General features: G+C 38.7%; 2 protein-coding genes across 3 annotated transcripts; one reads left to right on the top strand and one right to left on the bottom strand.

Annotated features, from left to right (window-relative positions):
- Nucleotides 1–514: 514 nt before the first annotated feature.
- LOC146363376 (C-type lectin domain family 4 member E-like) lies at nt 515–4617 on the bottom strand. The gene is made up of 8 exons (XM_084920273.1): nt 4534–4617; nt 4266–4346; nt 2018–2131; nt 1739–1816; nt 1588–1653; nt 1327–1478; nt 1087–1211; nt 515–993 (listed from the first exon to the last, which is right to left on the bottom strand). The coding sequence occupies exons 1-8, from the start codon at nt 4595–4597 to the stop codon at nt 789–791; spliced, it is 885 nt and encodes a 294-aa protein (XP_084776399.1). The 5' UTR covers nt 4598–4617; the 3' UTR covers nt 515–788.
- Nucleotides 4618–6561: 1944 nt separating this feature from the next.
- On the top strand, nt 6562–24157 carry ak2 (adenylate kinase 2). Of its 2 annotated transcripts, XM_084919394.1 has the most exons (7): nt 6563–6762; nt 8942–9067; nt 10829–10939; nt 11864–11958; nt 14907–14979; nt 19175–19394; nt 23896–24157. In XM_084919394.1, exons 1-7 carry the CDS (start codon nt 6664–6666, stop codon nt 23901–23903), a joined length of 732 nt encoding a protein of 243 aa, XP_084775520.1. In that variant the 5' UTR covers nt 6563–6663; the 3' UTR covers nt 23904–24157. The 2 variants fall into 2 exon arrangements, with proteins under 2 accessions (XP_084775519.1, XP_084775520.1); XM_084919393.1 differs by having other exon boundaries at nt 6562–6762; nt 19175–24157.
- Nucleotides 24158–27787: the final 3630 nt, after the last annotated feature.

Raw genomic sequence — 27787 nt, forward strand, 5'->3', positions numbered from 1 at the left:
TGGAAATACTGCCCCCCTGTGGTCAAACTGTAACTGTCTGAATTTTGTGTTTGTGTTTAAAAAAACTTTTTGTTGTGGAGTCTTTTTTTAACACCCGTAGTTTTTTAGTTCCGACATTCTGCAACATCTGAAAGTATGATGTGAATAATCCTCATCTGCTATTTCTGTTTCTCTGGTAACAAAAGTAAAATATTTAAAACAACTGTGAAGAGTTTTACTTAAAAGAAAACAACGACAACATAATTATATTTAATTTGATAAAATATTATTGATTTTTTTTTTTTTAAGTTTCAGTTGTACCTGTGCTGTTTAAACACTCAAATATTATTTATAACAAAAAGTTTAGTTAAAAATAAAATTAAAGAAACTAGAAAACTTTTTAACCAACAGAAGAGACACTTCTAAAAATCAATTTAACACACTGTGTGTGTGTCAGGGTAGGGTAAATAAATAGATTAGGAGCTGAATGGATCATCAGATATTAAACAAGAATTCAGTCCCAAAACAGTCTTGGTTAATGATCCAGAATCATGACATTGTGACTGAATGAAAAGAAACTGTTCAGTGTGTTTGTTTCATGTTGCTGAGATGATGTCAGAAAAGGTGAAATGTCTTTGTCTGCTTTATTTGAACCAGTTGTTATTGTCTTCAACTTCTGCACTTTTCTAATCTCTGTCTCCTTTTAATATTACTCGCAAAATTTTTATTATGATCAATTTTTCTGTTTGTGACATTACTTTCAAAGAATGCATCACTCCACTCTGGTGTTTAATAGACTTTAATGAATTTCAGTCACATACTTTTTTAAACTTTCCTCTTACTCCTGCTTTCTCACAAATACTTCTGTGAGGATTTGAGCAAAATGCATCAAACCAACACTTCAGATTATCAGCTCTGCCTTGTTCTCCCATCCTCGCACAGTCCTCTCCATCAGGATGTTCTCCACGTGTCCCGTTCCAATTGTCTGGCTCTCTGCTGTTCCAAAACGTCAAACTAAGAGTTGAAGAACAAAAATAATTGGTTTAGTAAAAACTGATAACTTTAATTCTGGAAATGAAAAAATATATATTTTCACAACAATCAAACCTTTGATCCAGTGGTGATCTATCCACCCACAACCATTTGCCCTCTACTGCTGAGTCTGTCAGTCCAATCCAGAACTTGTCCTCAGCCTCAGTCATTACATCGCTCAGTCTTCTCTCCAGGAACCTCTGATCACGAAAAGAAGATGAAAATGACTTTGTTAGACTTTTCTGTGCTGAGAAGGTGAAACATAAAGATGTGATATAACATGTAAGAACATGAACCTGCAGCAGTGTTTCATACCTGCTCCTCCCTGCTGTCTATCTTAACCAGGTCTCCTCCTTTAGCTTTACACTCATCTCTGCTCTGTTCCCAGGATGATTTACTGATTGAGAAGTAATAGCACTTTCCTCCATGTTGCTCCCAGCCTTCTTCACATTTATAACAAGGATCATCTTTGAAGAGATTACAGCAACGACTTCAGTCAGGTGGAAGAAATCACTGTTCATGTTTGTGTGAACTTAGCTTGAAGTTTGTGTCTCAGAGACAAAATCCATAACTTACCTATTACTATAGGTCCTGGACAGGTCGGCTGCACCGTGCTGCATGATTTTATCTTAGAGAGAGTCTCTGTTAGAATAAAGAATAAAACAGTCATCAGTCATTCATCAGGAATGTCTGACCAAATATCAAAGTGTATCTTAAATATTCTTACCTGTGAGATTATTATCACACTTCATTTTGTCATCTTCCAGATATTTGACCTTCTTGTTAGTTTTAATTATTTCAAATGCTGATTTAACAAAGATCAAAGAAATACACAAACAAATAAATCAGTCAGTAAACATTTTTCTTTACACTGAAAACATTCTTATAGCTCTGAAAATGTAAAAGACAGTATTTTGGGGAAACATTAACCAGCCTTATTCTTCTTAACATTACTGAAAATAATTGATTTTACTTTAAGTCTTATTAAATTCTAATGTTAACTCACTGGTAAAACACAGAGCAATGAGAGCAGCTGACAGGAGAACACTGAGAACCACCAGGACCACTCTCTCTGAGGTGACCTTTGACCCTTTCCTCACCACAGCTTGTTGAGGATCCTCTGAATAGTGAGAAAAGGAAACACGTTAGAGATGTGAGATGTGGTGTAAATGTGGTTGAGAATTTTATTGAGCTAGATTTTGGATGTTAATGTTCTCACTGTATTTGTACAAAGAACACGATTCACTGGCTCATTCTTTGAGCACAGAATCACAGATTTAAAACACACCAACCTCAAAGGTAAACATATGACTTATAAGCAAGGCAAACAATAACATATTTGACTGAACCGTATATTCATTGCACAATCCTGTCTTTAAAAATACTGGACAGGATGACGTTTTAAAGTGCAGGTCAACCTTCCAAAGACAGCGCATAAGAGAGATGAAGAAAAGAGTGCAGGCAGATGAGTATGACAACTCAGGTCGAGTGGTTTAGAGACAAAGTTAGAGAGGTGAGGCTGAGATGGTTTGGACATGTGCAGAGAAGCAACAGTGGTTAAGGATGTTGAAGATGGAGCTGCCAATAAGAATGACCACAGAGAAGATACATGGATGTTGTAAAAGGAGGATGCTAGCAATACGGCCCCTGTCATCACCTCCTAAAGGAAGCAGTCGAAAAAAGATGAAGATTAAGGAGAATGCTGGCTTTGCATTAATTACAGCATCAAAGAAATATATATTTGTTATCCTGAGTGCTTATGTGGAGAGAATTAGGACAAAATCTTTAGCTGGGAATAAACACATATTGGCAGTTTGCATGAAATAATTTTGAAGGAAATTATTTAACCTTGTGAAATTTAGTGTATAATAAATAACATGTCAGTAAGAGGAAGTAGGATTTTTAGTAAAGAAGATCTTTTGTACTGCAGATGCCTGATGAGCTATTTCCCAGGCAACTGTATTCTCATACTTGTAAACTTCACAAACATGTTTGTAACAAGCCTGAAAAATGAAGGAGATGCTTCTTACATGGTTAAAGGTGTAAGAGGGTGCATTTTAACCCAGAGTATGTCCTTTTACTCAACTAACCCCGTAAAGTTTTATTGTCAATATACATCTAACCAAACAGTGGATGAGGACAACAGTTACAAGTCAAAAATATACTGGTAAACTAATTAAAACAAAAATGATATGAAAACTAATCTCCTGGATGAAACTGTGCATCCACTAACTGTCTTATGTGGACTACAAATAAGGAAAAATAAAAAACAATGTTAACAATGTTTAACAATTTAAATTTTTTAAAAAATGAAGTAGTGAAGAGGAACTGAGGGACAAAGAAAAACAGGTAGCATGGAGCTACAAGTTTCGTTTAGATAAATGAGCAGAGTGTCTGCTCAGAGTCGGTCTTTTGGGGACTAAAATTGACAATTTTATGCAAATGATCTTTTAGCAGAGAACTGCTCCTCGAGACAACATCAAACTCAGCACCGTAGTTCCTCTTCTGCAAGAAGACAGACCAGTGGTTTCAGAGAAATGTAAAGAAATTGCATCGACATTAACACACATGCACACACAGAGAAACTCGTTTATTTAAAGGAACCACTCCTTCAGAACCACTTCCTCATGTTTTCATTAACCTTTACTTCTCTTTATAATTTTACCAGTAAAAACAAAAAAAAGAAAGAAACGTGTCTCATTTACTTTTCTTTGGGGAAACTTGTAAATGACACACTTAAAAAACGAGTGGGTCTGATGTTCTCAAATTAAATTTACATTATTTTTACAATGAAGTGTGGTGACAAATCAACTACAATTTTGTTTTTGTTCATTAATAATTTTATTTTAGCTACTTTTTATACTGACAGCCTCTGATGCTGCTGTAATGTCTGTAATTTATATCTCATATTCATCATTGTCATCTTTTTGTCTTAAATTAAGGTGTAAAAAATACAAATTGTGTGCCAGTACTACAGTAAAAGTTGAGCGTGTTTATTTGTTGCACACATTTTGACCTTCTTTTTAAAATTTACATACAGCTACAATTTTGGAAGAAATGTTCTGCTTTTTTTCTTTTTACTGATTCAGATGGATGTTTTGTTTTCAACGACAGAGCTCTGTTTGACCAAAAAAACACATTTCTGCTTTATTTTAGGAAAAAGTGCTTCCTCTGTTGTCTGTTTACTTAATAACAGACACTAACTGGAGCTCACAGTTAATCCTCCTGTTTATTAATTACTGCTGTTTTCCTACCAGACAGCTCTGCTGTGGATGGCTGAGTCTTTGAGATCTTGATTTCAGAGTAAGTTGAGTCAGTCGATGTGGTAACGGCCTCTGTAATGAAAGATGAAACCGGATTGTTGCACAGCTACCACTTAAAACGGCTGCCAATAAAATGAGCGGCTGTAAAATAAATCACTGTATTCACATTACACTCACACCTAAGATGTAATATAAACAGCTTTTCAGAGATTTTTTAGGAATCTTTTCACATGTAGTAAGATGACTAGATAAGTCTCACCATTGGCTCCCTTTTTTCCTCTTGCAAACTTCACATCGGAGTATACTACCTCAGCTTCAGGCATTTTGCTGTGTGTGTGTGGCTGCTGTGTATTAGCAGTTCTAAAAGAGAAGTTTCACAACATACAGACAAAAAAAAACTTCCTCACAAGAACCCACCCAAATCTCTTGTTTTTTTTAACTTGTGGTAATTTACTTCCTGTTTTGGGGGGATAAAATAAAGTCATCTTCCATTTCAGCTCAGTAATGAATGTGCCATATCCAGTTTCACAGGAAGGTCACACACATATATGTGTGTGTGTGTGTGTGTGTGGGTGTGTGTGTGTGACCTGTGAAGCTAGAGTGGCTATTTGTTGCACACATTTTGTCCTTCTTTTTTAAATTTTATTACAGACAGAAATAGTTTTGGAACATATAAAATTATTTGTTCTACATTTTGTTTTCTTTTTACTGATTCAGTCGCATGTTTTGTTTCCAATGCTCGTGTCTTAAATACACATTTTGTGTTACAGCCTTTTTCCAAAATGCATTAAATTCATTTTCACCCTAAAATTCTACACAATACGCCTGTAATGATAAAGTAAACATTTTTTTGCTTGAAATTCTTGCAAATTAATCAAATATAAAATATATATATATATATATATATATATATATATATATATATATATATATATAACAAACTTGAGCTCAGGTGCATCCTCTTTCCACTGATCTTCTGTCAGATGTTACCGTGGTCGCTCTGACAGAGCTCCAGCATTAATCTGTGGATAGAGGAGAAACGTCCAGAAGGACAACCATTTCTAAACTTCACCATTCAGGCCTGTGTGGTAGAAGAAAGACAGTTTTCATTAAAAGGCACATGACAGCCTGTCTATCATGTGCCGAAATCGCCCAAAAATAGTTGTGCCAAGATTGTGAAATAATTTTCAAAAAGAACTGAGGCTGTAATTGCTTCCAAAGATGCTTTAACAAATTATTGAACAAAGGCTGAGAACACTTATAAAAATGTTTTGTTTTTTATTTTTAACTTTTTTTTTTCAAGAATTTTAAGCATTTTAAGTTACAGCCTAGATCAGATGCAGAAGTATAATTCACGTGTTGAACGTTTTTTTGGCAGTTTTATTTATACAGCACCAAACCACAAAAACTGTTGCCTAAATACACTTTACACTGTGAGGTAAAGACCCTGCAGAAACACAAAGAAAATCCCAACAATCAGATGACCCTATATGAGCAAGCACTTGGTGTCAGTGGGAAGGAAAAACTCCCTCTTAACAGGAAGAATCCTTTAGCAGAACCAAGCCCATGAAGGGGCTGCCATCTGCCACGGCTGATTGGGGTGATCAGAGACACTCCTCATCTCTATGTGTTAGCCCTTTGACAGATTGCAACCTTTCCAGGGTGTACCCTGCTTCACACTATGTGGCAACTGGGATATGCCCCAGCAACACTGGATTGTTAAGAAGAGGATGGTCGGATAAATTATGGAACAATATATTGATATATTAATTATTGTTGTTAAAAGTTTTAACAGTGAACATTTGTGTAAACTTTATGTCAATTTAGTCACAAAAATCAGTCATTCAATTTTAAAATACCATTAAACAATACTATACTAATTATATATTTAAAAAAAACAATCCGCAAAACAAAAGGAAATGTTTAATTATGAAGGATAAAACAAATAAATGTGTAACCTTTATTTTATGTGGCACTCTAGTTTAGTGTTCATTCTGGTAAGTTTTTTTTTTTTTTAATTCAACGTCAGTTTCAAGTAACTATCATACTTTTCTGTTGTTGTTTTTTCTGCTTTGTTTATTTGTTTTACAATTGGCATTTTCTATTGAAGCCCTGTTCGTAAGTTACACAAGGTGTTTTACGAATTCTATCCAATCAGCTGGCACAGGTAGTGATAGACAGAGCCCTGAGCAAGTCATTCAGCTGTTCTGGTGATAGAGCAGTCTGACAGCCAATCAAGCGCACTAGTCTAAGGGGCGGGGTTTATGCATTGTAGCGGAAGAGAATGCGGCGGTCCTTCCTTTTCTAGCCAACTTGGCTGAAGTCTACCCAGGACTACACCGACGGACTTTATTAAAGTTTCTGCCGCGGTGCCCCCCCAGGTCCTGACATGGCCCCCAGCACGCAGCTGAAGGAGGCGATAGCCGATGTGCAGGACGGCATTCGTGCCATCCTTCTTGGACCTCCTGGAGCTGGGAAGGGGACTCAGGTGAGAGCAGAAATATCCAGACGAGCTAATGAGCTAGCATTAGCTGTTAGCAGCTAGCCTGAAATATAAGTAGTGCACTCTAGGCGCATGGTCGGTGCTAATGCTAGCCTGCCAGGCTTTAGAGCCAGCTGTCAGTCTTTTTATCTCTAGGTATATGTTCTAATCCTCTATGTAATAATAAAATTTACTCTCACAACGACCTCATTAATGTCTGAGTTTCTGAGAAATTTCAATGCATTATCTGCTTTTAGCTTCACAGTGAAGTGCATGCCGAAACCTCTACCAGCCAAATTTGTTACAGCTATTTTAATGTGTTTGTCTTTTTTTTTTCTTTTGGTGCTATTTCGAAATAAAAGTTTAATACTGGACTCCTTCCAAAAGCAGTTTATACATTTGTTATTATATATTGAGTATATTATGCTGTTTACAGGCTACAGAAGCATAAAATTGTTTTAAGTGAACAACTGAAACAAAAACTTTTTATATGATATATGAAGCAGCAGGAAAAGTACAAACCCATATTTATAAAAACCTGCAGATTCAGTTTAATACCTTGTTATTAAAATTAGTTTTCCTATTGTTTCTCCTTAAAAACTTGGAGCATCTGTGGGGGTTTTTTAAATAACGTTGTGTTGTTGTTGTTGTTGACAGGTGAATTGTTCTCAATAATGCTGAAAACAGTTCTTGATATTTACATGTGAATATTTTCTTTTGACTGTATTTATTGTTGTAAAATTGTGGTGAAAATAAATCATTTAGTTTCATATTCCTTAACTAAATGATCAATAAAAACATTTACCAGGTAAGACAGTCGCTTTTTTTATTTTTAACTTTATCGTTCAGAATAGTACTCCATTTCTAATTTTTTCAGATTTTACTAAGTCATCTTCACATATAAATACATCAGTTGTAAATTAGAAACAATAGCCAACATTCAGTACTTGAGAAACCTCCCAGGAGCCTGCAACCAGAGCTGCAGCAGTGATACAGAAATACTAGTGTGGAGAAAACTCAGATGGAAGTCTGAGAAGACCAGTTGCATATCAGTGGGTTTTTCTTAGAATTATATTGTGCAAAACTGGAATTTCTTCAGCATTTCATTGGCATGTAAGGCTTCAGTGTCGCAGTTACGTAACTCGGTAGAATTTCTGTTGCAGATGTCTGTCTCAGTGTGACCTTCGTCATTGTGTCTTGCGGTTCACTGTGCAGTCGTCTCTGATCAGGCACATGGACGTGTCTGATAGCACAGACACGTGCTGTCAGAATAGATCCATGTGTTTGCGCTCTGATTTGTTTAGTGTTGTCATTTGTTTTGAGTGCTTTGTTTACCCAAAAGCACTCTGTTGCAAACCCCGTTTTAGTATCACCGATATTGGAGCGATCAAGTGTTTTAAATAAAGCTTCAGCGTCAATTTTATTTCTATAACACGTTTCGTTACATGTACACTCAGTGTGCTTACCAAAAGAGATTAAAGGTTAATTAAGACAATTAAAAACAACAACAACACAGAGTTAAAACAGCGTTATGTGTAGGTGTGTGAAAATAAAAAGGAAAATGATTAATTATGTTGTGCACAAGCAGGAATGATAGTTGTTGGTTCTGGCTCATTTAAAAATGTAATTTTTTTTCTTTTCTTCAGGATATGTCAAGATTCCCTAAATTATCAATTTTACTAAATGAATAATCAATAGTATGAATCGGTCAGTGGTGAAAATAATTGTTAGCTGGAGATGTTGAAGTATTGGACATTGCTGGCATCTATGCAGCATATGCTCTACTGCAGTTGAGGCCTTGTCTAAATGAATTAAGCACACCTTTGTTGGTTAAGGATCTTCACTCTGTTATGATTTTAATGAGCTTATATAAATTATAACCTTTGACTTCATTAGTTACAACATATAAAGAGAATGTCTTCTAATCTTTAATCCTCAGATGAGTTGAAAAAGTGAAAGCTACGCTGTCTAGAAGGTCGAGAGCTCCACAGATCAGTCTGTGGTGCTGAAAACTATCTTTTCAGAGCCTTATGCTCAGAAACCTACATCATAGTTTTATTTGTCAGTGGTGCAGGAAGTATTTGTTCATCAGTGTTTAGGTCAACAGCCAAATATTTCCTTCAGTTGGTGTTTGGTAGTGATGAATAATAGTTCCATATTAAAAAACACTTTCTCTCCCCTGCAGGCCCCTCGGCTAGCAGAGAAATACTGTGTTTGCCACCTGGCTACTGGAGACATGCTGAGGGCCATGGTGGCTTCAGGCTCCGAGCTCGGCAAGAGGCTTAAGGAGACGATGGATTCTGGCAAACTGGTAACTGCTCTTCTATTCATGATCTCTCTATATACTTTTCTCCCTGTCCATTTGTCTCCTCTGAGGTTTTTATTGACTTTGCAGCTCGTCATCCCGAGTCTTTGATGACATCTCATGTTTTCCTTATATTACAATTACTTCCTTCCTTCCTTTTCTGCAGTGATGGTTCCAATAGAGTTTATTAAAACCACATAACTGTATCAACAACAATGCTAAAACAAAACTAATGGTGCGTTCACACCTAACGCAATAGACACGACCAGAACGTCAGGTATACATGTAAAGTCAATGGAGGAGCGTGACGAAGCGCGACTGTAGGTCCCGCGAAAATTCAGAAGCAGATTTGCGTCGCGAAAAAAATATGCGCGGCAGTTTGTGTGGTGCATTTTGTGCATTCGCGCGTATCGCGCTCGAGTTGGGAAGATCTGAACTCCAGTGTCAAGTCGCACCGCGACAACCAATCAGGAACCTGGTGACGTGATTCTCTGACCTAGTTCAAAGGGGCAGGTCCAGCCAAAGCCATTCATTCTTCATTCAATATGGAGGAAAGGCTCATCAACGCTGTAGCCAATCACCCGGAGCTGTACGACACCAGCTGCTTTCTCTACCGAGAATTGTAATATTATTTCAAATAAATTTTTGTAATGACTAATGTCTCGGTTCTACTACACAGCAAACTTGACAGACAACTTGACACATGTGGAATTTATTTCATATTATACTAAAGAAAAAATATACTACTATATAGGAACATAGTGAAGACCAATTATTTAAAAGAATAAAGAGAGGTTAGTTTATTTTGGAGGCAAGCTCCATTTATTAAGAACATTTTAAAAAGGTAGGAACGCTCTTTAGAGGTTTATGGGTGGCTCTTAAAAGAGTCGTTGTGGGGAAGTCGCTGGGACTTCAAATGAGAATATATCAGGTAGCAGGTATCAATAAAGGACTACCGTATAAAACACTTTTACTAACCGCAGGCAGATGGACAGGCGCTCTGAATGTGGGATTGAGCACCTGTAGTTGGTGTCTAGGCGGGCGATGCTTGGACCAATGCGACCAATTGCATGTTCACTATCAAGACTACGCTCCAATCCATGATCTGTATGTAGCATTCAAATCGAGATTTATTAAATCAAGTTCAATGAACTTGACAATGACTATTTTAAAATTTGAGACTGGATCAGATTCACCTATAAAATCATGTTATACTTTTATGGTGGACATGCTCTGCTGACCTGACTTGTGTATATAACTGTTTACATATGAGAGGCACAAATTAATACAGAACAATGAACCCCAAGATTTTTTTTGTTTTGAATGGGGAAGTGGTGTTGGGATGAGAAACTTGTTGATTTTTAAAGCCATTTTATTCTGTATCATAATAAATTGTTTGTGATTCTGTGGCCATATAAATCTCTTTTATGTCAAAATTTACTTCTGTAACATTTCTAGGCGTCTGTGTGTTTTCCTCTATATTTGTGTCCAGCGCTGTACACATGTTTGTGCAGCTGCTGCAGAGCTCTTTGTTTCCGTTTCATCTCCCAGCATGTAACCGAGGTTCCTGGTGTGATTTTCTGCCATCTGTATTTGACTCTCACTGTTTGGTGCTGTTTGCTCATATTTGTGCACTTTAATATCCATTTCCTGTTGCTGTATAAAAAGATTTTGTATTGACATGAAATAAATGTATAAAATCAGTATCGTTAGCTGAGGCCAAAATATTGTTGCTTGATAAATAGAGGAGTTTTTGTGTCCCTGCAGGTCAGTGATGAGATGGTCGTGGAGCTCATAGAGAAGAACCTTGAGTCGCCGGCCTGCAGGAACGGATTCCTGTTGGATGGATTCCCCCGAACGGTCAAACAAGCAGAGATGGTGAGGACTTAATTTATTAGTGTTTTGGTGCGTTTTTAATGTTGATTTAATAATTCTTGAGCATCGTGCAGTTTGCTTTACTTTAAATACAGATTGGCTAATGAAGAGATTAAACAAACTAGTTTTAATGTTGATTCATGAGAACTGAGCATGCTGGTAGGTTTCTTTTTCAGCTTTTGGTGCTCACAACTTTTATACTTTTTGAAATATTAAGCTTTTTATGCCATTTTTGCCCCATTAAAATGAATGGACCACATTACAAGTGTGATCACCAGTTTAGCTCGCCGAGGTGAGCTGTGTTTTAGCTCAGTGAGATGAACAGCCGTTCCGAGAGCGGGAGGCCCTAGTTCGAATCCTACTCATGGCAACATTTTATTTTCAGTAGACCGTTCAACTTCTTTAACTCTTTTCAGCAAAAATTTCAGCTTCTTCACCTCTTTTAGCACAAACTTCAGCTTATTCGCCTCTTTTCAGCAGACACTTCTGCTTCTGCTGTTTTCAGCAGATTCCACTACACGGCATTCACACTGCATTTTCACAGGAAATGCAACTTTTTCTAGTGTCTACATTTCATTTTCTTTTTTCAGTTTCAACTTTCCTAACAAATTGATAACACACACAAACTCTAAAATTACTTTCTCAAATATATTAAACCTAGAACTCAGAATAACCAGGCCAAAATTAATGGATGCAAATAGTTTTAAGTGGCATAATTAATCTGTTTAAAAGGGTTTTGTGAACATTGTCCTCATCTACTTTTTTTAAAGTTTCTTCAAACTTCACAGAGAAAAACAAAGCTTTTATTAAAGTTTACTGTTTTCAGGTTTATGTCATTAGTGTTATACAGTCGGTTGTCAAAAAAGTCAGTTTGTACTTTACAGCAGATTTTAGTTATGTTTGACTTCCTGTGTTTGTCTCTTCAAGCTGGACGACTTGTTGGACAAGAGAGACGAGAAGCTGGACTCAGTGATCGAGTTCTCCGTCGATGATTCTCTGCTGGTTCGCAGGATCTGTGGCAGGTGGGAGTCAGTATGGTAAATGGTAAATGGCCTGTATTTGTATAGCGCTTTACTAGTCCCTAAGGACCCCAAAGTGCTTTACACATCCAGTCATCCACCCATTCACACGCTGGTGATGGCAAGCTACATTGTAGCCACAGCCACCCTGGGGCGCACTGACAGAGGTATGACAGAAAATGATTTATTCAAGACCAGAGAAAGAGTGTGGTTTATTTCTCAGGCGGGTAGCAAGTGGACAATAAGGGCAAGTTGGTGATTTTCCTTCGAGTGAGCAGCTCCTCATTCTGTCAGCGTGTTAAACCCACTCAGGTAGAGTAGATTGATTTATGTGGACGGGAGGTTCTGGGACAGTGAGATAATGTTAAGGAGAAATGGAGCATGAACGCACATGATTAGCAAAAAGTAGCCTGTAGGTGATTGAGCATCTGCAGCAAGAAGGTTTGCAGATTCAATTCTTGGAGAAGTCGACGTGTCCGTCCCTGATGGGACATGCTGAATACCAAAGCTGCTCAGTGCCTGGCTGATACTCTAAAGAGCTTAGAAAGAAAGCCTGTGTCCGTATCAGCTGCTGATAATGACTTATGCCTTTTTTTTTTTTTTACACTTTGACCCATGTGATGAGCCACATGATCAATAGTGGGTCAACAACTAGATTTTAAATGCTTTGTACTCTCCACCATTTGGTTTTAGAACTGAAGAACGTTCTCGAATGAGACGTAAAACGTCCAAGAAGTCCAGTCACCTTCTTTCCTTCTTTAGGTTCTATGATCTGGTTCCAGATTTTAACTCTAAAGAGACACGTGCGCAGAGAAAAAAAAACATGATACTCTAATATCTGAATAACTTTGATCTAATTCATGGCTCTCAAGCAGCCACAATTAAGATTTTCAATGTAAACACAGCTACTATTTACCAGGTGATGAGCCCACAGAGTAGTCTCTTGATTTTGTTGATCCCCTAACCACTAATAAGCCTGTGTCTAAACAGAAAATAAGGTTGGCAATATGGCTGTTTGATATAACGATATATATCGGATGACGATATAAAAACGTCTATCGTTTCATTTTACGCTATCGTTTGTTTCGTGGTGTCGCAAAATAAACTGTTTACGGCAATATTTTTTCATCAGACAGACAAGCGCTTGTTTTTATGCCTTGTCGTTAGCAACAACAACGGTAAAACCACCGCGTGTCCGCTTGTTTATTTTCCACATAAACCTTTCACAATAAAGCTCAAGATCCTGTTGAGACTTTTCAAAATAAACAGAATCACGTGAAAGATGCAGAGTATTTACGAAGCAAAAAAGAGCCGCCAGGTGCTAAAAAATAAACCTTAGACTCAAACGTTAGAACAGGCTTTTCCCCGCAGCACGCCGTGTAATAAATACTCACAAAGAAAACGGCGGCCGTTACTACTTATGTCTAAAAAGTTTCATGCATCAGTTAAAACACTCGACTGCAGGTACACGACGCCCAGCTGGAAACACTTCCCGCAAGTCGAGCTGCCCAAGATTCACAGAATTTACAGAAAATGTTACATTTTTGTGATTTATATCGTTATCGGACGATAAATGTCTTATATTGGGATATGAGATTTTGGTCATATCGCACAGCCCTAGTTGGCAACTAGGTGATGAACACACAGCATTTTGCAGCTGAAGAGGCAGATATTGTAATCATAGGAAGAAGCTAACAAAAGAATGGATTTTAATGCTTGCATCCACCGAGTGGCCATGTCATTCAAAATGTCAGTCTGCATCTGCTGAATGTGTAATAGGGCATCCATATTCAGTATACCAGCTCCAATAAGTGTCCGCACATGGTTTAGGAACTGAATATCAGTAGAACAAATTATATTCATAGTGGTAACATTTTATTTTAAAGTTTTATCATTTTTTTGTGAAGCACTTTGTGATGTTCATATTAATGTGCTGTTAATTTTACCTTTTGTATTTCTGTAACTATAAATGAAAGTTTACTAAAGTATCTTTAATGTGGATTATGTAGTAATTTGGTAATCAGCCATGTACTCATGGGTTTGTCAGTTAGCTATATCCAGAATGCTAGTCTGCTGAAAGCTGCAATGTCTGATTGAGACATCTGCAGTGAACTTTGGTCGCGTGTCACCTATGTATGTCGCCAACACCACAGGGGTTTGCGGTTACATGTAACTCCTGTGGTGTTGCTGTATAACTTAGATGTGAAGGTCACTGAGGTTCAAAGTAAACTGGAAATGCATGCGAGTAATGGAGTTTATTCTGGTACATTTCAAAACAATGCATCAGTTATTCTGAATTCTGATTCATCATTATTCATTCCTCGTTCTATCCCTATTACATTGCTATACATACTGTTACAAGATTTGCATTTCTGGTCTCACCTAATGTTTGCATAAACTGTACATGTTGAAATGAGAGAGAACTGGACAAAAAGTTACAATTGTTACTTCTTGTTTTCTTTGGTGTGTTTCTCTCCTTTTACTTTTGTTCTTATGCAGTACATTAATACGTCTAATGATCTACAAAACAAGTCTCAGAACACTCAGTATGAGACTCTGAGCCCTGAATTGAAGCTGACCCACACGCAGACGTCTCTTCAGACATTCATCTGAACATTTGTCAAAATTTTCGAAAGTCTCTGTGTGGAATTATTCATTGGTGTCCCCTTTCTTCACTATACCCACTCCACATTATTCACACGTCACGCTGAGTAGAAAGCATATCTAGTTTACAGAGAGTCATCTTTCTCTCTGTGGGGGTCCTTTTTGAAGAGGCTGCTGCCTTTTCGAGCCCAAGTAGGACAAGGGCATCATGCGGGATGGAAAAAAGGACAGTTAAGTAGTTAATGAGTCACCGTGGTTGTCAAACCTCCTTCGCTCTTGCTCTGATTTCTTTAACGTCCTTGTCCTGTGCTCTGTTTCCGCTTACCATCTTCCCTCTGTTTCCCCAGACTAATTCATCAGCCGAGCGGCCGCTCCTACCACGAGGAGTTCAACCCCCCCAAAGAACCCATGAAGGATGACGTAAGTACTTTCCACCCACTTAGAAACCATTTCTGGCTAAACTGCCACCCCCCGAAAATGACTGCCAGCCTAGAATCCAGCAGAAAGATTTAGATCAGTGTTTCCATGCATTTTAGATTAATCAGTACATTTTCTCAGTTAAATAGAGCCACTAATCTGCTCTTAAAGAACAAAATGTATCACAAACGAGTGGAGCAAACAAATCAACTGGAACAAATGTTGATGTTATGCAAGGATGGCAAGAATAAACACAAAATGCTGTTTTTAAATGATGATTTCATTTATTACCTGAAAAAACCTATCCAAACCTACCTGACCCTGTGTGGAAAAGTAAACGACGCCCCCCAAAATCATGAATTAACTGTGATAAACCAGATTTTTCTGTGGAAAGCGGAGTTCAGATTCAGCTTCGTCACCCGGACCTCATTATTGCCACACTTACTGAATCAAAAAATCACTTCAACCTCTCTGATAAAGCAAAGTAGGCTAAAAGATTGCATCATGATCACAAGCAACACGTCTTGCCTAAAGATGTGTCTAAAGAAACAACCGAGAAACAAAGTCTGTGTCTGGAAAGTGTTACAAAACTATTTCTAAGGCTTTGGGAATCCAGCAAACCACGGTGAGAGCCATTATCCGAAAGTGGAGTCAATTTGGAACAGTGGTGCACCAACATAGCGATTTAACAATAAGAAAGAGACTGGGAAAAAGTGGCATCCGCGGGAGATGAACAAAAAAGGCTCGTCTGATATTTAGCAAATATATCTTGATGATCCCCAAGACTTTAGAGAAAATATCCTGTGGCCTGATGAGACAAAAGTCAAATTTTGTAAAGGTTTGAATTCTGTTACATGTGAAGTAAAATGAACATGGCATTTTATTTTTTATTTTTTTTAACCATTCCAGCAGACAAACATGATGTAGTGTGATGGTCTGCTTTGATGCTTCAGGCCCTGGATGACTTGTCGTAACTGATAGAAACATGAATTCTGCTCCTGACCAGAAAATCCTGGAATGTCAAGCCATCATTTTGTGCCCTGGGTTACTTGGGTTAAGCAGGAGGACTATGATCTGAAACACACCAACAAGTCCTCCTCTTATTGGCTCAAAAATTAAAAAAATGTTTTGCAGTGGCCTGGTCAAAGTCCGGACATAAACCTGATTGAGATGTTTTGGCAGGACCATAAACAGGACGTTCATTCTTGTACTCTCCAATGTGGCAACAATAAGAGTGCGCCAATATCCTCCACAGCGATGTGAAAGACTCATTGCGAGTTATCACAAACACTTAAATCCAGTTCTTGCTGCTGATGATGGCACAACCAGTCATTAGGTTTAGGGGGCAAATACTTTTCACTGGCTGTTACTCAGTATTGGGTTGAATACTTGACTCCTTTATTTTATTTACTGCATGTGGGAACTTGCAACTGAATAAAATTTGTGTGACGACGGCGAGTTTCTTGTCTGCGCTATTGCAACAGGAGATTATGACACATTTACTAAATAAAAGACCAAAGGTCATGTATTAGGCCTCCTTTGTTTAAACAGCCATCTACTAACTTGATTTTTAAAAATGTTTTTAAAATAATGAAGTGCTAACAAGTTGTTTCAGCCTGGCAGATGGCAAAATTTAATTTTATGATGGTTAAAAAACACATTTCACGCACAAATGCGCCTACCAAAAAAGACCTGAAGTTCATTTGCTGTTTGGAAAAAGGTCAGTGTGAAGCTTTCTAGAAACATGACGGTAGAAATTGTGATTATAACTAATAATAATGGTTTAAACAAAGAGTTTCATTTCTTTAATTATATTAATAGTGTGAGATGGTGGTGTGCTTCAAAGTAGAGTTCAACCAGTGTGTGAGTAGAACAAGTTGGGCGTTGACCATGTCTGGGTTTATCATACAGAGACCGCTTGGGTAGCTTAACACCTCCCCAAGTCTCTTTGCTGACTTATATTTAGCTCATCTATGTTAAGGACTGATGAGCTTATAAAATGAGCTATCTGTCATCCACCCACGCGTCACAAGAACCAGTACTCCGACAGTGTTTGTCAGAATTTAATCAAACTTTAGAGATGATGAACAGTTAGCAGGTCTTCACCGATACCCAAAAGCTGAGTCGCTGCCTGCCAGCCAGTGTGTCTTTTCTCATGTTTTCCTTAAACACTTTTCCACTCTTTACGTCTCCATTGTGGTAGTCCATGATATCAGTTGGCTGCTTTACAAAGAGTTTCTGATTCAACAGTCCACCGTACTCAGATTCCACCTGCACTTTAGCTGTGACTGTAATTGTTTGTCTGCTCTTCAGCAGACTGGAGGGCTTCTTTAATCAGAATGTGCTGCAGGTGGAAAACAAGTTCAGGTGGCTGTAGGGCAGAACAAGGACTACCAAATTACAAACACTACCTCTGTTTATGTGCATGGAGGGTTTAAGGTTTGTGGTTCGATACCTGGCTGCTTCAGTCTGCATGCCAAAAGTGTCCTTGGGCAAGTTGTTCTCCAATGCATTCATTGGAGTATAAGTGTGTGAATGTTAGATAAGAACCACTAATGTGTAGAAAAATGTGTTTGTATACATGAGGCATGTTTCCTCTTTGAAATGTAGTATTCGATGTTCATTTTTACACATCCTGTTACTAATAAAGTGACATGAGTCGCATTAGGAGTGTCTGGTCTTCAAATAAACTCAAGTTGAAGGGGTTTTTTTTGGGGTTTTTTCTTAACCATGCTCCATCTGCACACATGCATGAAAAGGGGAAGCAATATGACTGGAAGTTATAATCTCATGTTTCTTTCTGCTGTTGAAGATACGGAGAAACAGCTGTAGAGAGCTTTGACATTTTCCTGAGTTTGTCTGCTGTTTTTCCCATGAGTAGATTTCTGTGGATTAAGGAATGTGCAGCAGAGAGACTTAATTTTAATTATTCAGTTTCTCCTTTGGGTTTTATACTTGACATTCCAACGACTGTACAGTTTTATGCTTTAGTGAAAATTGCAACAATTCAGTCTGTGTGTGCAGATGTTTAAGGTGCTGTTGAACCTAATGTAGCAGAAACTAGCACCAAGCTGGTTCATGTGTGTGTGTCGTTTGAGCACACATTTTGCACCTTGCACTGTTGTGATGTGGTAATCATGAAACATTACATGTAATGAATGTCAGGTGTGACTGGACCCACAAGTACTGTGTAACACGAGTGTTTCAAAAGTGGGACATGACTGCTGCTGCACCTTGGAGTTGTTTCGGCTTGTCGTTCACCTCCCAGCTTTTGTAATCAGGTGCTGACAGCAGGCACGAGTCTGAGTCTGCAAGCAGGTCTGTCTCTGCAAGTGTTTGTTGTCATACATCAGTGCCAGAGCACAGGGACTCACAGCCAATACAGGGGGAGATTAATGCGATAGCTTAAAGGAGAGATTCTGCAGAAAAACATCAGATCCTAAGTCGGTGCTTTGATTCCTGTTTCTGCTGTTTTTCTTTTTAAAAAAATTAGTTTGAGGAACAACAGCTTTTGTAGTTATGGCAATGTGGTAGAAACCTGACTGTGAATGATCATGTTGCTATGTTGACATCCCAGTGCACAAAAGCAATGTTTAATGGTCAATGAGTGACCGGGGCTTAATGCCAGTCCTACTGCACTATTTGTGCGTGCATGCGTGCGCATGCATTGCATTTAACTCTATATTGACACAAAAAACCAATTTGGATTGAGAACTCATTGGTGCTGTGCCTTTATATTAAATCAGATATTACTTTTTTAATTACAGTCCAATTATATTTTATTTGTATAGCACCAAATCACAACAACATTTGCATCAACTCACTTTATGTTGTAAGGTAAAGACTGTACAATAAAATAGACTGAAACAATAATATATCTCGTAAAGTAAAATTGTATGCATTTTGGATTAGTCATGTGATATTTACATTTTTTTAATCAGTTCTTGCACAACCGATCGTATTGTCGGGCATTTCTACTTTTAACGTGCTTTACACTTTGTATGCAATTTTTATTTTTTTTTTTAAATAAAGCAAAAATTTCCAAAAGCTCCTGTTTTGCTCGCTTACAGAGTAGAAACAAAGAAGAAGCCGTTGTGTATGCAAGAAAGAAGGCAGAAGGGATAAAGATCCGCGAACTCAGAAGAACACAGAGTTTCTGATTCGTCTTATGTGTTTTCTTTTTTTACTCTGCACTCAGGTGACGGGTGAGCCACTGATCCGCCGCAGCGATGACAACGAGAACACCCTGCGCTCGCGCCTGGAAGCCTACCACCGGCAGACGTCCCCTCTGGTGCAGTACTACAGTGCCAGGGGTCTGCACACGGCCGTCGACGCTGCCCAGAGCCCAAACGTCGTCTTCGCCTCCATCGTAGCCGCGTTCTCCGCCGCCACGGAAATGCCCGCTCGTGCCACAGCCTGTAAAGACCAAGTGTTCTTCATTTAAAGTTTTCCTTCTTTGCCGCATTGCCCTTCACCTGACTGTTTTCATGTTTTTGTTTTGTTTTCTTTTTCCCCCCGCGTGGTGGAGATTATACAAGAGTGGATCGAGTGTCAGAGTGGCAACAAAATGTAACTTTGTGAAGTGTAAACGGGGAAGATGGAGACTCGGTGTGCCGTCACGGCTCAAGAAATTCAGCAGCAATGCATCATCAATGTTACAGGAACAGAGCGGATGTAGAATCGTTTTCGTTACTCTTCATCACAGAAGAAGCCAAAATAGAGCTCATCGATTAGCACCACACTGCTGCTGCTGACACCTTTCACCGTAGAGATGTGAAAAGGTTTTGACATTTAAGCAGTGCAGAACGCCGTGCACGTTTGTATAGATGCTCCTCACCAGAGCGCATTTCGAAAATATTGACATTTGTTGCATATTGTTTGCCTTTGCTGGACAGGTTTGCTCTTGTTTAATCAATGGCTTTGCCCTTTTTTCCTTCACCTTTTCTCGTAATGTTAGATTAGATCTTCTGTTTTTCCAAACCAGCTGTACTTGCTGCTCCTTCTTGTCCCTGAATGCATCTGAAGTGTAAGAAAAAGCAAAACCGGAAGTGGAGTGTGTCATAGTATGAATTATATTCTGATTTTAGAGGTCTGCAGACTGAACCTCTGCAGCAGGGTGAAAGTTGAGGCACAGTAATGTTTGTGGCAACAGCCTCAGGTGTGTTCTGAAAACAGGAGGTGAGTTCTTGGCCACAGATTGGCCCCGTGGCCAATGACGCACTCAAGTAGACAATTAAGGTACTTTAAAACCCCGTAGTGCCCAACTGCTGCAATTTGCATCAACAGCGATACTCACAACTCGCTCAGATCTAAACACAGGTATGATTGAAAGTCTACTTTTATATTTAGTATTGCTTGAACTTCTCAAGGCCATCTGTGTCTCTGAGACTCACTGGTAATCAGATTTCCACTTAACTCTAATGGCAAAAAAATAAACGCTGCTTATAAGTTGAGTTTTACCTGACATAAGTTGCGTCATTGTTTAGCATCAATTTAATGCCGACATTTGCCAAAAATACAAAAATGAGTTTTGCAGTACAATTTATGCACCTATGTGTGAGTTTAAAGCTGTTTTCCCTCGTGTACTTCAGTCAGGTCAGCGTATTTTTCCACAGAGGGCCTTTTTCCCTCGCTAACTGTGAAAACACCAGCGTGTTAGCTGAACCAGTCACAAATCTGCTCAGTCTGACACACACGGACTTAAAATGTTTTTAAACGGAGTCAGCAGATCAAGACTGGAACATCAGTTTGCTCATCAGTTTTCATTTAAAAACGCATCATTTTCTCTCAGTTTTGGCCTCTCGTCCACACATTGCTGCCCGCGTTGGGTGTGGTGCAGCACGGTGGCAGAGAGAAAAGCTCAAAAGTATGATTGCACTTCACTAGAGGTGATATTGGAAAGTACTTGTCGCCACAAGTCTTTTACCTTTAAAGGCAAAAACATGAGCAGCCTATCAAAACATTTAGCAGAAGTCCATCAAAGGGCACGAAAGAAATGCGGAAATCACGGAGAAATGCACAGTTTTCGTTTTGTATTTCATTTGGAATTGCTCCAGGTGTGTTATACTAGCAGCCTGAGGCACACATACCACTAACTAAATGATCAGTTATCTAATATATAAATGTGATTACTGATTAAAAGCCTTAAAGGTCTTAAAGGTGTGTACATTCTTAAACTCTTGAGATGCTGAAACCATCATCTGATCTGCTGCTCAGAAATTACCATTATCGGTTTTGGATCATTTGGTGGTTGGAAGTAATGATAAAAATACTGGATTGATGAGCAGTACTCCTAAGATTTGTAGTGATGCCCATCCCTCTTAAAGATGGAGAGGCCTGGAGGAATGCAACTATCAGGCAGGGTCTAGAGAAATTGGTTGCAGTAGCTGGGAAACAGCTTGACAGTGGATCCAGAAATACCGATCTATTGATATGTGGGAAAGTGTAGAACAAGCCTCATTTGTGTTTCCTATTATAGTTTGCTACAGAAGTGATGAATCAGGAGTGGAAAGTGGACACTTCCTTCCCCCAAGTTGTTTCCCAGAACACACTTCATCTTTAATATGTCGTAATACCTTTTAATTTTTTAATCACTATGTACTTAACTGTGAAACAGGATGCTCACTTTCTGGCATGATGTCAGCTCAGCCTGTTAATACCAGTAATATTTTTGCAGCATTTACAAAGTTTTGGTTCCAACATGTTGTTTCCTTGACGCTGATCCACAAGACTCCTCAATTACCTGGAATTTTAATAGTTCGAACCGCTTCCAAGAATCTGTGAGATAATTTCACATCTGAATCTGTGATGACTGATTCGCAACCAGATAACTGACATTTGAGTTTAGTCAGCATGTTTACTGCCGATGGGTAATTAGAAAAAAAAACACTCTTGGGGTTTTTCTCTGGTGGTTAGTTCTTAAAATAACAATGACCAAACTTTAAGAGTTCTGGGAAGACATGAAGACTTTTAGCGGCTATGATTAGGTTTTATGATAAAACACAATCACCTCGCCACTCTTGAGGTGTAATTTTTCAGCCAAAGCAGGGATCTGTTGATGCAAAACCTACTACCTGTACAGCTACAGATAACTAAGACTTGCAATGAAATGTTTAGCAGATAAAGAGCAAGATGGTTTCCTCTAGAGTTGGTCGAGACCAAAATATAGTTTAAAAAATGATTGAATGTTCTTTGGCTGCAAGATGTGTAAAGAAGCATTTTCTTACTGTCACTGTATCGACTTAAAAGGGGACGTGCTGTGCTAATTTCCAGTTTCATATTTACCTTAAACTGGGCTCAGTTCATCCACTGTATGAACTGAGCCAGTTTATCTCCTCCTGCTTTTTATCAGCTCATAATCAAGGCTTGAGCATCAGTTTTGTGGGGCTTCTGCGTGCCTGAGAAGACTATATGAAACACATTTCCTCTCAATGGCTTCAAACAGATCCAGGAGTACAAAGAAACATCTCTGAATTGGAGTACTTGGAGTTGTGTGAAGTCTGGGGACTTTTAAAGATATGAATATATGCTATATGTGGAGAAACATGCGTGCAGTAGTTGAAATTCGGGCCATATTTAATGAGCTTGCTGTGTGTATTTGCAACAGTGTGTGCTGTATATATGTGACAGAAAATGAGGAAAAGACACTACTGTATGTCAGTGTGTATAGTGATTCAGCTTGGGTCTGCTGCCCCTAAGTGGCACAAAATCACTTATTGCAGGGTTGATATACAATGCAGTTCCACATTAAAGACTCGTGAACTAAACGCACATCAATCATACTCGTATGAAAATGGCTTTTTACAATGAAGCCATCTCAAGCTCCTTTTTTCCCCTCTAAAGATGCCTGTTTATTATTTATTTTTTTTACTTCAGAGGTCTGAAAAATGGAGATCAAAAGTTACATTTTTAACTGTGAACTTTATTTTTTTTTTTTTTAAACTTGTGTTTCTGCTGTGCTTCAGGCTCTCTGAGCATCAGCACTGACATCACTGTGTGACGTCACAAGGATCAAACATGAGCTGAAGGGCGATTGCAAAAACCTTAACAATAGATACTACAAGGAAATGTTTTAAGTTCAGTCTTTTTTGTTTCTGCAGCTCCCAAAGGTGAATTTTATATTTAACCTTTTGTTGTTGTTTTGTTTTGATGGTGGCTGTTTCAGATCAAACATGTTATCAGTTGTGATCTAAAAGCAAAACCAGTAAAAGAAACGAACGCCTTCACACTAAATAGAGACTTCCAAAGAATACTGTTTAATCTCGTTTCATCTCATCTTGTTTCTGTAGTTTCCACTTATTTTTATGTTCGCTGAAGCAGTTTTAGCTGTAAAACATTTTTTTTTTCTAAAAATGTTCTTCTACAAACAACAAAGCCTTTAGGTTTTCCTGTTGTATCCTCTTTGTGCGTTCATCCTTCACTCCTCTGTTCCTCCTTGACCTTTGGAGCCGCCTCCTTCCTCTGTAGTCACCTGGTGTTCAGTAGAAGCTTCTTGCATGCAGACTGTGTTACCTTCCTCTTTCCCTTGAATGCTGATGCATTTTTAGTCTCCTCCCGGCTGTTGTGATGAAAAACGACAACAGATGTTCGGCGCTCCCGGGAGGCAGATTTCAGACTGTTGCTCAACACAATGAGACGATTTCATGCTAAATTTACCTTAATATTCCATGCCGTGCTTTGTGATGCCTCCAATGCCTTTTGTCACTCTTTGAAAGCTGTAAATGTACATATGCTATAGTTTAATCTGATTCGAAGTCTGGATGTTTTTGTCCACCTTAAATGCATTTTTTTATGGGCTTGTGAGATAGGCAGGTACATTTTGTTTGACCGAGGAAGCTTTGTTTTTGAAGTCATGCCTGGTTACGTTTTCTCTAGAAATTCACTCAAAACTTTTCTTTCCTTCTCCCCCTTGTCTTCCAGCCGGTTGAGTTCAGAGCTGCTTCATGCCCACCGAGGCGAAGGACTGGAGCTGGCAAACAGCTCAGGTGGGCAGAAAAACGGAGGGGAGGGGCAGGCAATAAGAGGGGACTCCTTAGACTGAATAAGTTAAGGTTGTTTTGGGGTTTTTGTTGCACATTTCTATTTCAAGTAGATCATGACAGGAATAAACAAAGCCATCTTGTTGTCACAATCCTCATGTTTTCCCTTCTAATAAATTTCCTGCTTTTCTACAATCATCAAATGTTGTGCATTTTGTTTTTCACTTAAGTCTCTAACTCGAGAGAAATTCACTTGGCCTTTAATGTGAGAAATAAAATCATAAAATATCGTGAAGGAGTACCGTGACATTTCATGCACATTTTCCATTGAGTGTCCGCACCTTTGTTGCTTGTCGTTTGACATATCATAACCTGAAGTGACACATAAAAAGGTTAGGGTTAAAGTCAGGGTATCAGTAATGGTGTGCAATGAGGAATGAAGTGACTTCATATTTAACAGTTCCACATATCACACACTGATGTCTGAAGGATCGAGGACCTATATGAATGATGAGAAATACACTAAATTGGACTTGCTCATAAGATGTTTTCAATTTATCTCAGAAGTTCAGAAATTGGAAGCAACATATTAAAAAAGGTATTTCAGAAAAATAAATACAGGATGACGAAATTGCTTAATACAGTAAAAGGACCTCGGTTAAACAAAGGAAAAGCTTATTTGTTTTTAAAGCGGCTCAATGACCACAAGTCAAAGTAAAATAAATTTTAATACTGCATAAAATGACAAAATGGCTTATTTTTATTAAAAGAAATACAAGTCTGGTAAGAATCGGTGAGTTTGTGCATAAAAGTGATTGACAGAAACACTTATAGTAATCCAAATATGATGAAATAAAGGCATAAATAATCACTTTCAGTTGAGAGCACGGCACAGTGGAACTCAGCTTGGTGAGAGGAGCCAGAGTTTCCATGACCATAGGCGCAAATCTGTCAGGGGCACATCAAAGACGTCTCCTCATTAGGTTGGATGAAACTTACCATCCAACCTTTAATAGAGCTAAAGTACGTGTGCAACATCTGCTGCTTGAAAACATCTTGGAGCTTAAGAGTGATATATATCTGAATGTCATCTGCATAGCAGTGTTGGAAATTTTGATAAATGCTCAAAATGTGCTGAAGAGGAAACAATAAAGATCCCTAAACAGGACACACACAATAGACGAGATGTGAAAGAGGACCTGAACTTGGTAACAATCGTTTTCTGTGGCTGTAGCTCAGGTGGCAGAGCAGGTCAGCCACTAATCAGAAGATCGGTGGTTCGATCCCACGCTGCCTCCTGGCTGCATGCCAAATATCCTTGGGCAAGATACTAACCCCATGTTTGCCTACTGGTGGTGGTCAGAGGGCCCGGTGGCGCCAGTGTCCGGCAGCCTCGCCTCTGTCAGTGCGCCCCAGGGCAGCTGTGGCTACAACGTAGCTTGCCATTGCCAGTGTGTGAATGGGTGGATGACTGAATGTAGTGTGAAGCGCTATACAAATGCAGGCCATTTACCATTTCTAATTTTTATTAATACTTTTTGATTTGATCTATAATTGATTAGACGAATGATTTTTAAGCGTGAGTGACAGAAATGTGAAAAGAAGCAAGGACTTGGATCGGAAACCAATGAAGCATTGATTATAGTGAGCGCACAGAGGCCAACAGACTGAAAGACATTTTTGGACAAAGGTGCAAGTACAAGGTCAAGAGAGCACAAGGATGTTTTTATTGAATGAGTGATTTTTACCAACTCTCTAAAACAACAGACAAAGCAAACAGACACCAAAGATGGTGAAGGAGAATTTATATTTTTCACATTACTGTTTCTGTTTGTTATTGAAAAGTACACGACATCTTAAAAAAAAAAAAAAAAGCGACAGCATGCGGGTCAGTAATAAAAATATCACTAACCGTGTTGAATAACCTTTCAGGTTTGCCTCTTACCTTTGAAATCTGGTTTGAAACATAGGCCTCACATCTCTCACTAAAAAAAACTAACAGATCTTTTAGAGCAACACGTTAGCAAGGAAGTGAACTTGTGAACGAGTCGATCTCCACGAGAGCTCTACGACAAGAATGCTTTCATCATAAAACTGTCAATTATCCAAGAGAAAGATTATAAAACAGGAACTAGTCTTGTTTTAAAGGACTTGCATTATCTAAAATGGAAAGATAATGATTATTAACCTCTTAAGCACCCATGCACCCAAAGATGGGTGCAAAAGGGAGGAGATCAGGAAACCACTGGGGCTTTAACAGGTTAAAAGATTTGTTTAGGGATTGTAATCACTGTAAGGTGTTGGCTTGCAGCCAGAAGGGTTTGTCTGAATACCTGAACTCTACTCGAGGTGTTGAGTGAGCACTGCCTTAACATGTTGATCCGCTGAGTCATTCTGGGTCATTGCATATTATTTCACTGTGGTTTTCTTAAGAATGAAAACATTCAGTGGCCTTTCGTGCCCTGTAGATGGGGGCTTTTTCATTCTGGAAAAGATTGCTTAAGATGGAGATTGATGCCTGGATCCTATCACTGCTGCACAATCTAAGCAGGAAACTGTTGAAGTTAAGTTTTCCATTTGTCTTTGTTGTGATAAAATATGTTTTTTCTAACACAGGATGGAAATGACAGGTTTCCGAGTCTTCGTGTAAAATATAATGAAGCTGCTGTCACTAAACTGTTTCCGCTTTGAGCTAGCATAGTGAAACTTTTCCCAGAGATGGTTGACACAGCCCTTTTTCTAAGGCAAATGTTAACTGAGCTGCACTGTGTCTTACACCCAAAACATACCAGACTTGTCCCAACGGTCCCAAGCACAGCGGCAAATCTACAAAAGAACGACTCAAAAGGGAAATAGTCCAGACCTCAAACTGACTGAGATGCTGTGATTTGACTGTACATGAAAAAATATCCGCAAGCTTCATTGAACTGAAGCACTATTGTGAAGAAGAGTGGCCCAAAATTCATCCACAGTGACCCGAGACTGATAAAGTCATACAGTAAACAATCACTTGTATTTGCTAAAGGTGCTTCTACACCTGGCGGTGTCTGTAGCTCAGGTGGCAGAGCAGGTCAGCCACTAATCAGAAGATCGGTGGTTCGATCCCAGGCTGCCTCCTGGCTGCATGCCAAATATCCTTGGGTACTAAGATACTAACCCCATGTTTGCCTACTGGTGGTGGTCAGAGGGCCCGGTGGCGCCTGTGTCCGGCAGCCTCGCCTCTGTCAGTGCGCCCAGGGCAGCTGTGGCTACAATGTAGCTTGCTATCGCCAGTGTGTGAATGGGTGAATGACTGAATGTAGTGTAAAGCGCTTTGGGGTCCTATGGACTAGAAAAGCGCTATACAAATGCAGGCCATTTACAAGCTATTGAATGGTGAGGTGTAATTAGTTTATCACAGGACTGCATAGAGTTCTGTGACGTGACCTGAGACATTTATTTGAATGCAAAAGACTTTGGTGATAATGGAGCTGTTAGAACTAACAAGCCAACAGACAAAGATCTCGTTGTCCAGAATTTCTGTTTTAGCCAGGTGTTAAACTGAGTACATGTTGTCTCTATGTTTTTAAATCTTTAAATTGACTCAATACACTAAATTCATTTAAATTTAGATTAATTTTAGTTTCAAACCTTATCATCAATGGAAGCCACTTGGTTTTTCTCCTTTCTACTATAAAATAATGTGTGTGAACTGTAATGAATATCCCTGTTGGGAAAAAATAGACTAAATAAGAATATAAAGTATCATCAGACAATGACAACCTCAGTTTCTCATTTTTATCAACTAATCCAATGAAGGAAATCAACCAATAGGACTGTTACAGTTTATGAAA

Source organism: Perissodus microlepis, chromosome 22 (assembly GCF_051167445.1).
Source record: "Perissodus microlepis isolate ML-2025 ecotype Zambia chromosome 22, ASM5116744v1, whole genome shotgun sequence".
Lineage (NCBI taxonomy): Eukaryota > Metazoa > Chordata > Actinopteri > Cichliformes > Cichlidae > Perissodus > Perissodus microlepis.

What these genes read in the sequence shown, in the direction of transcription:
- ak2 (XM_084919393.1), top strand. Translation starts at nt 6,664, where the DNA reads ATGGCCCCCAGCACGCAGCTGAAGGAGGCGATAGCCGATGTGCAGGAC. An exon ending in CGATGGATTCTGGCAAACTG is followed by an intron (nt 9,068 to 10,828) that starts GTAACTGCTCTT and finishes GTGTCCCTGCAG; the next exon opens with GTCAGTGATGAGATGGTCGT. An exon ending in AAGAACCCATGAAGGATGAC is followed by an intron (nt 14,980 to 19,174) that starts GTAAGTACTTTC and finishes CTCTGCACTCAG; the next exon opens with GTGACGGGTGAGCCACTGAT.
- LOC146363376 (XM_084920273.1), bottom strand. Translation starts at nt 4,597, where the DNA reads ATGCCTGAAGCTGAGGTAGTATACTCCGATGTGAAGTTTGCAAGAGGA. An exon ending in AGGAAAAAAGGGAGCCAATG is followed by an intron (nt 4,347 to 4,533) that starts GTGAGACTTATC and finishes CTTTCATTACAG; the next exon opens with AGGCCGTTACCACATCGACT. An exon ending in GTGTGATAATAATCTCACAG is followed by an intron (nt 1,654 to 1,738) that starts GTAAGAATATTT and finishes TTATTCTAACAG; the next exon opens with AGACTCTCTCTAAGATAAAA.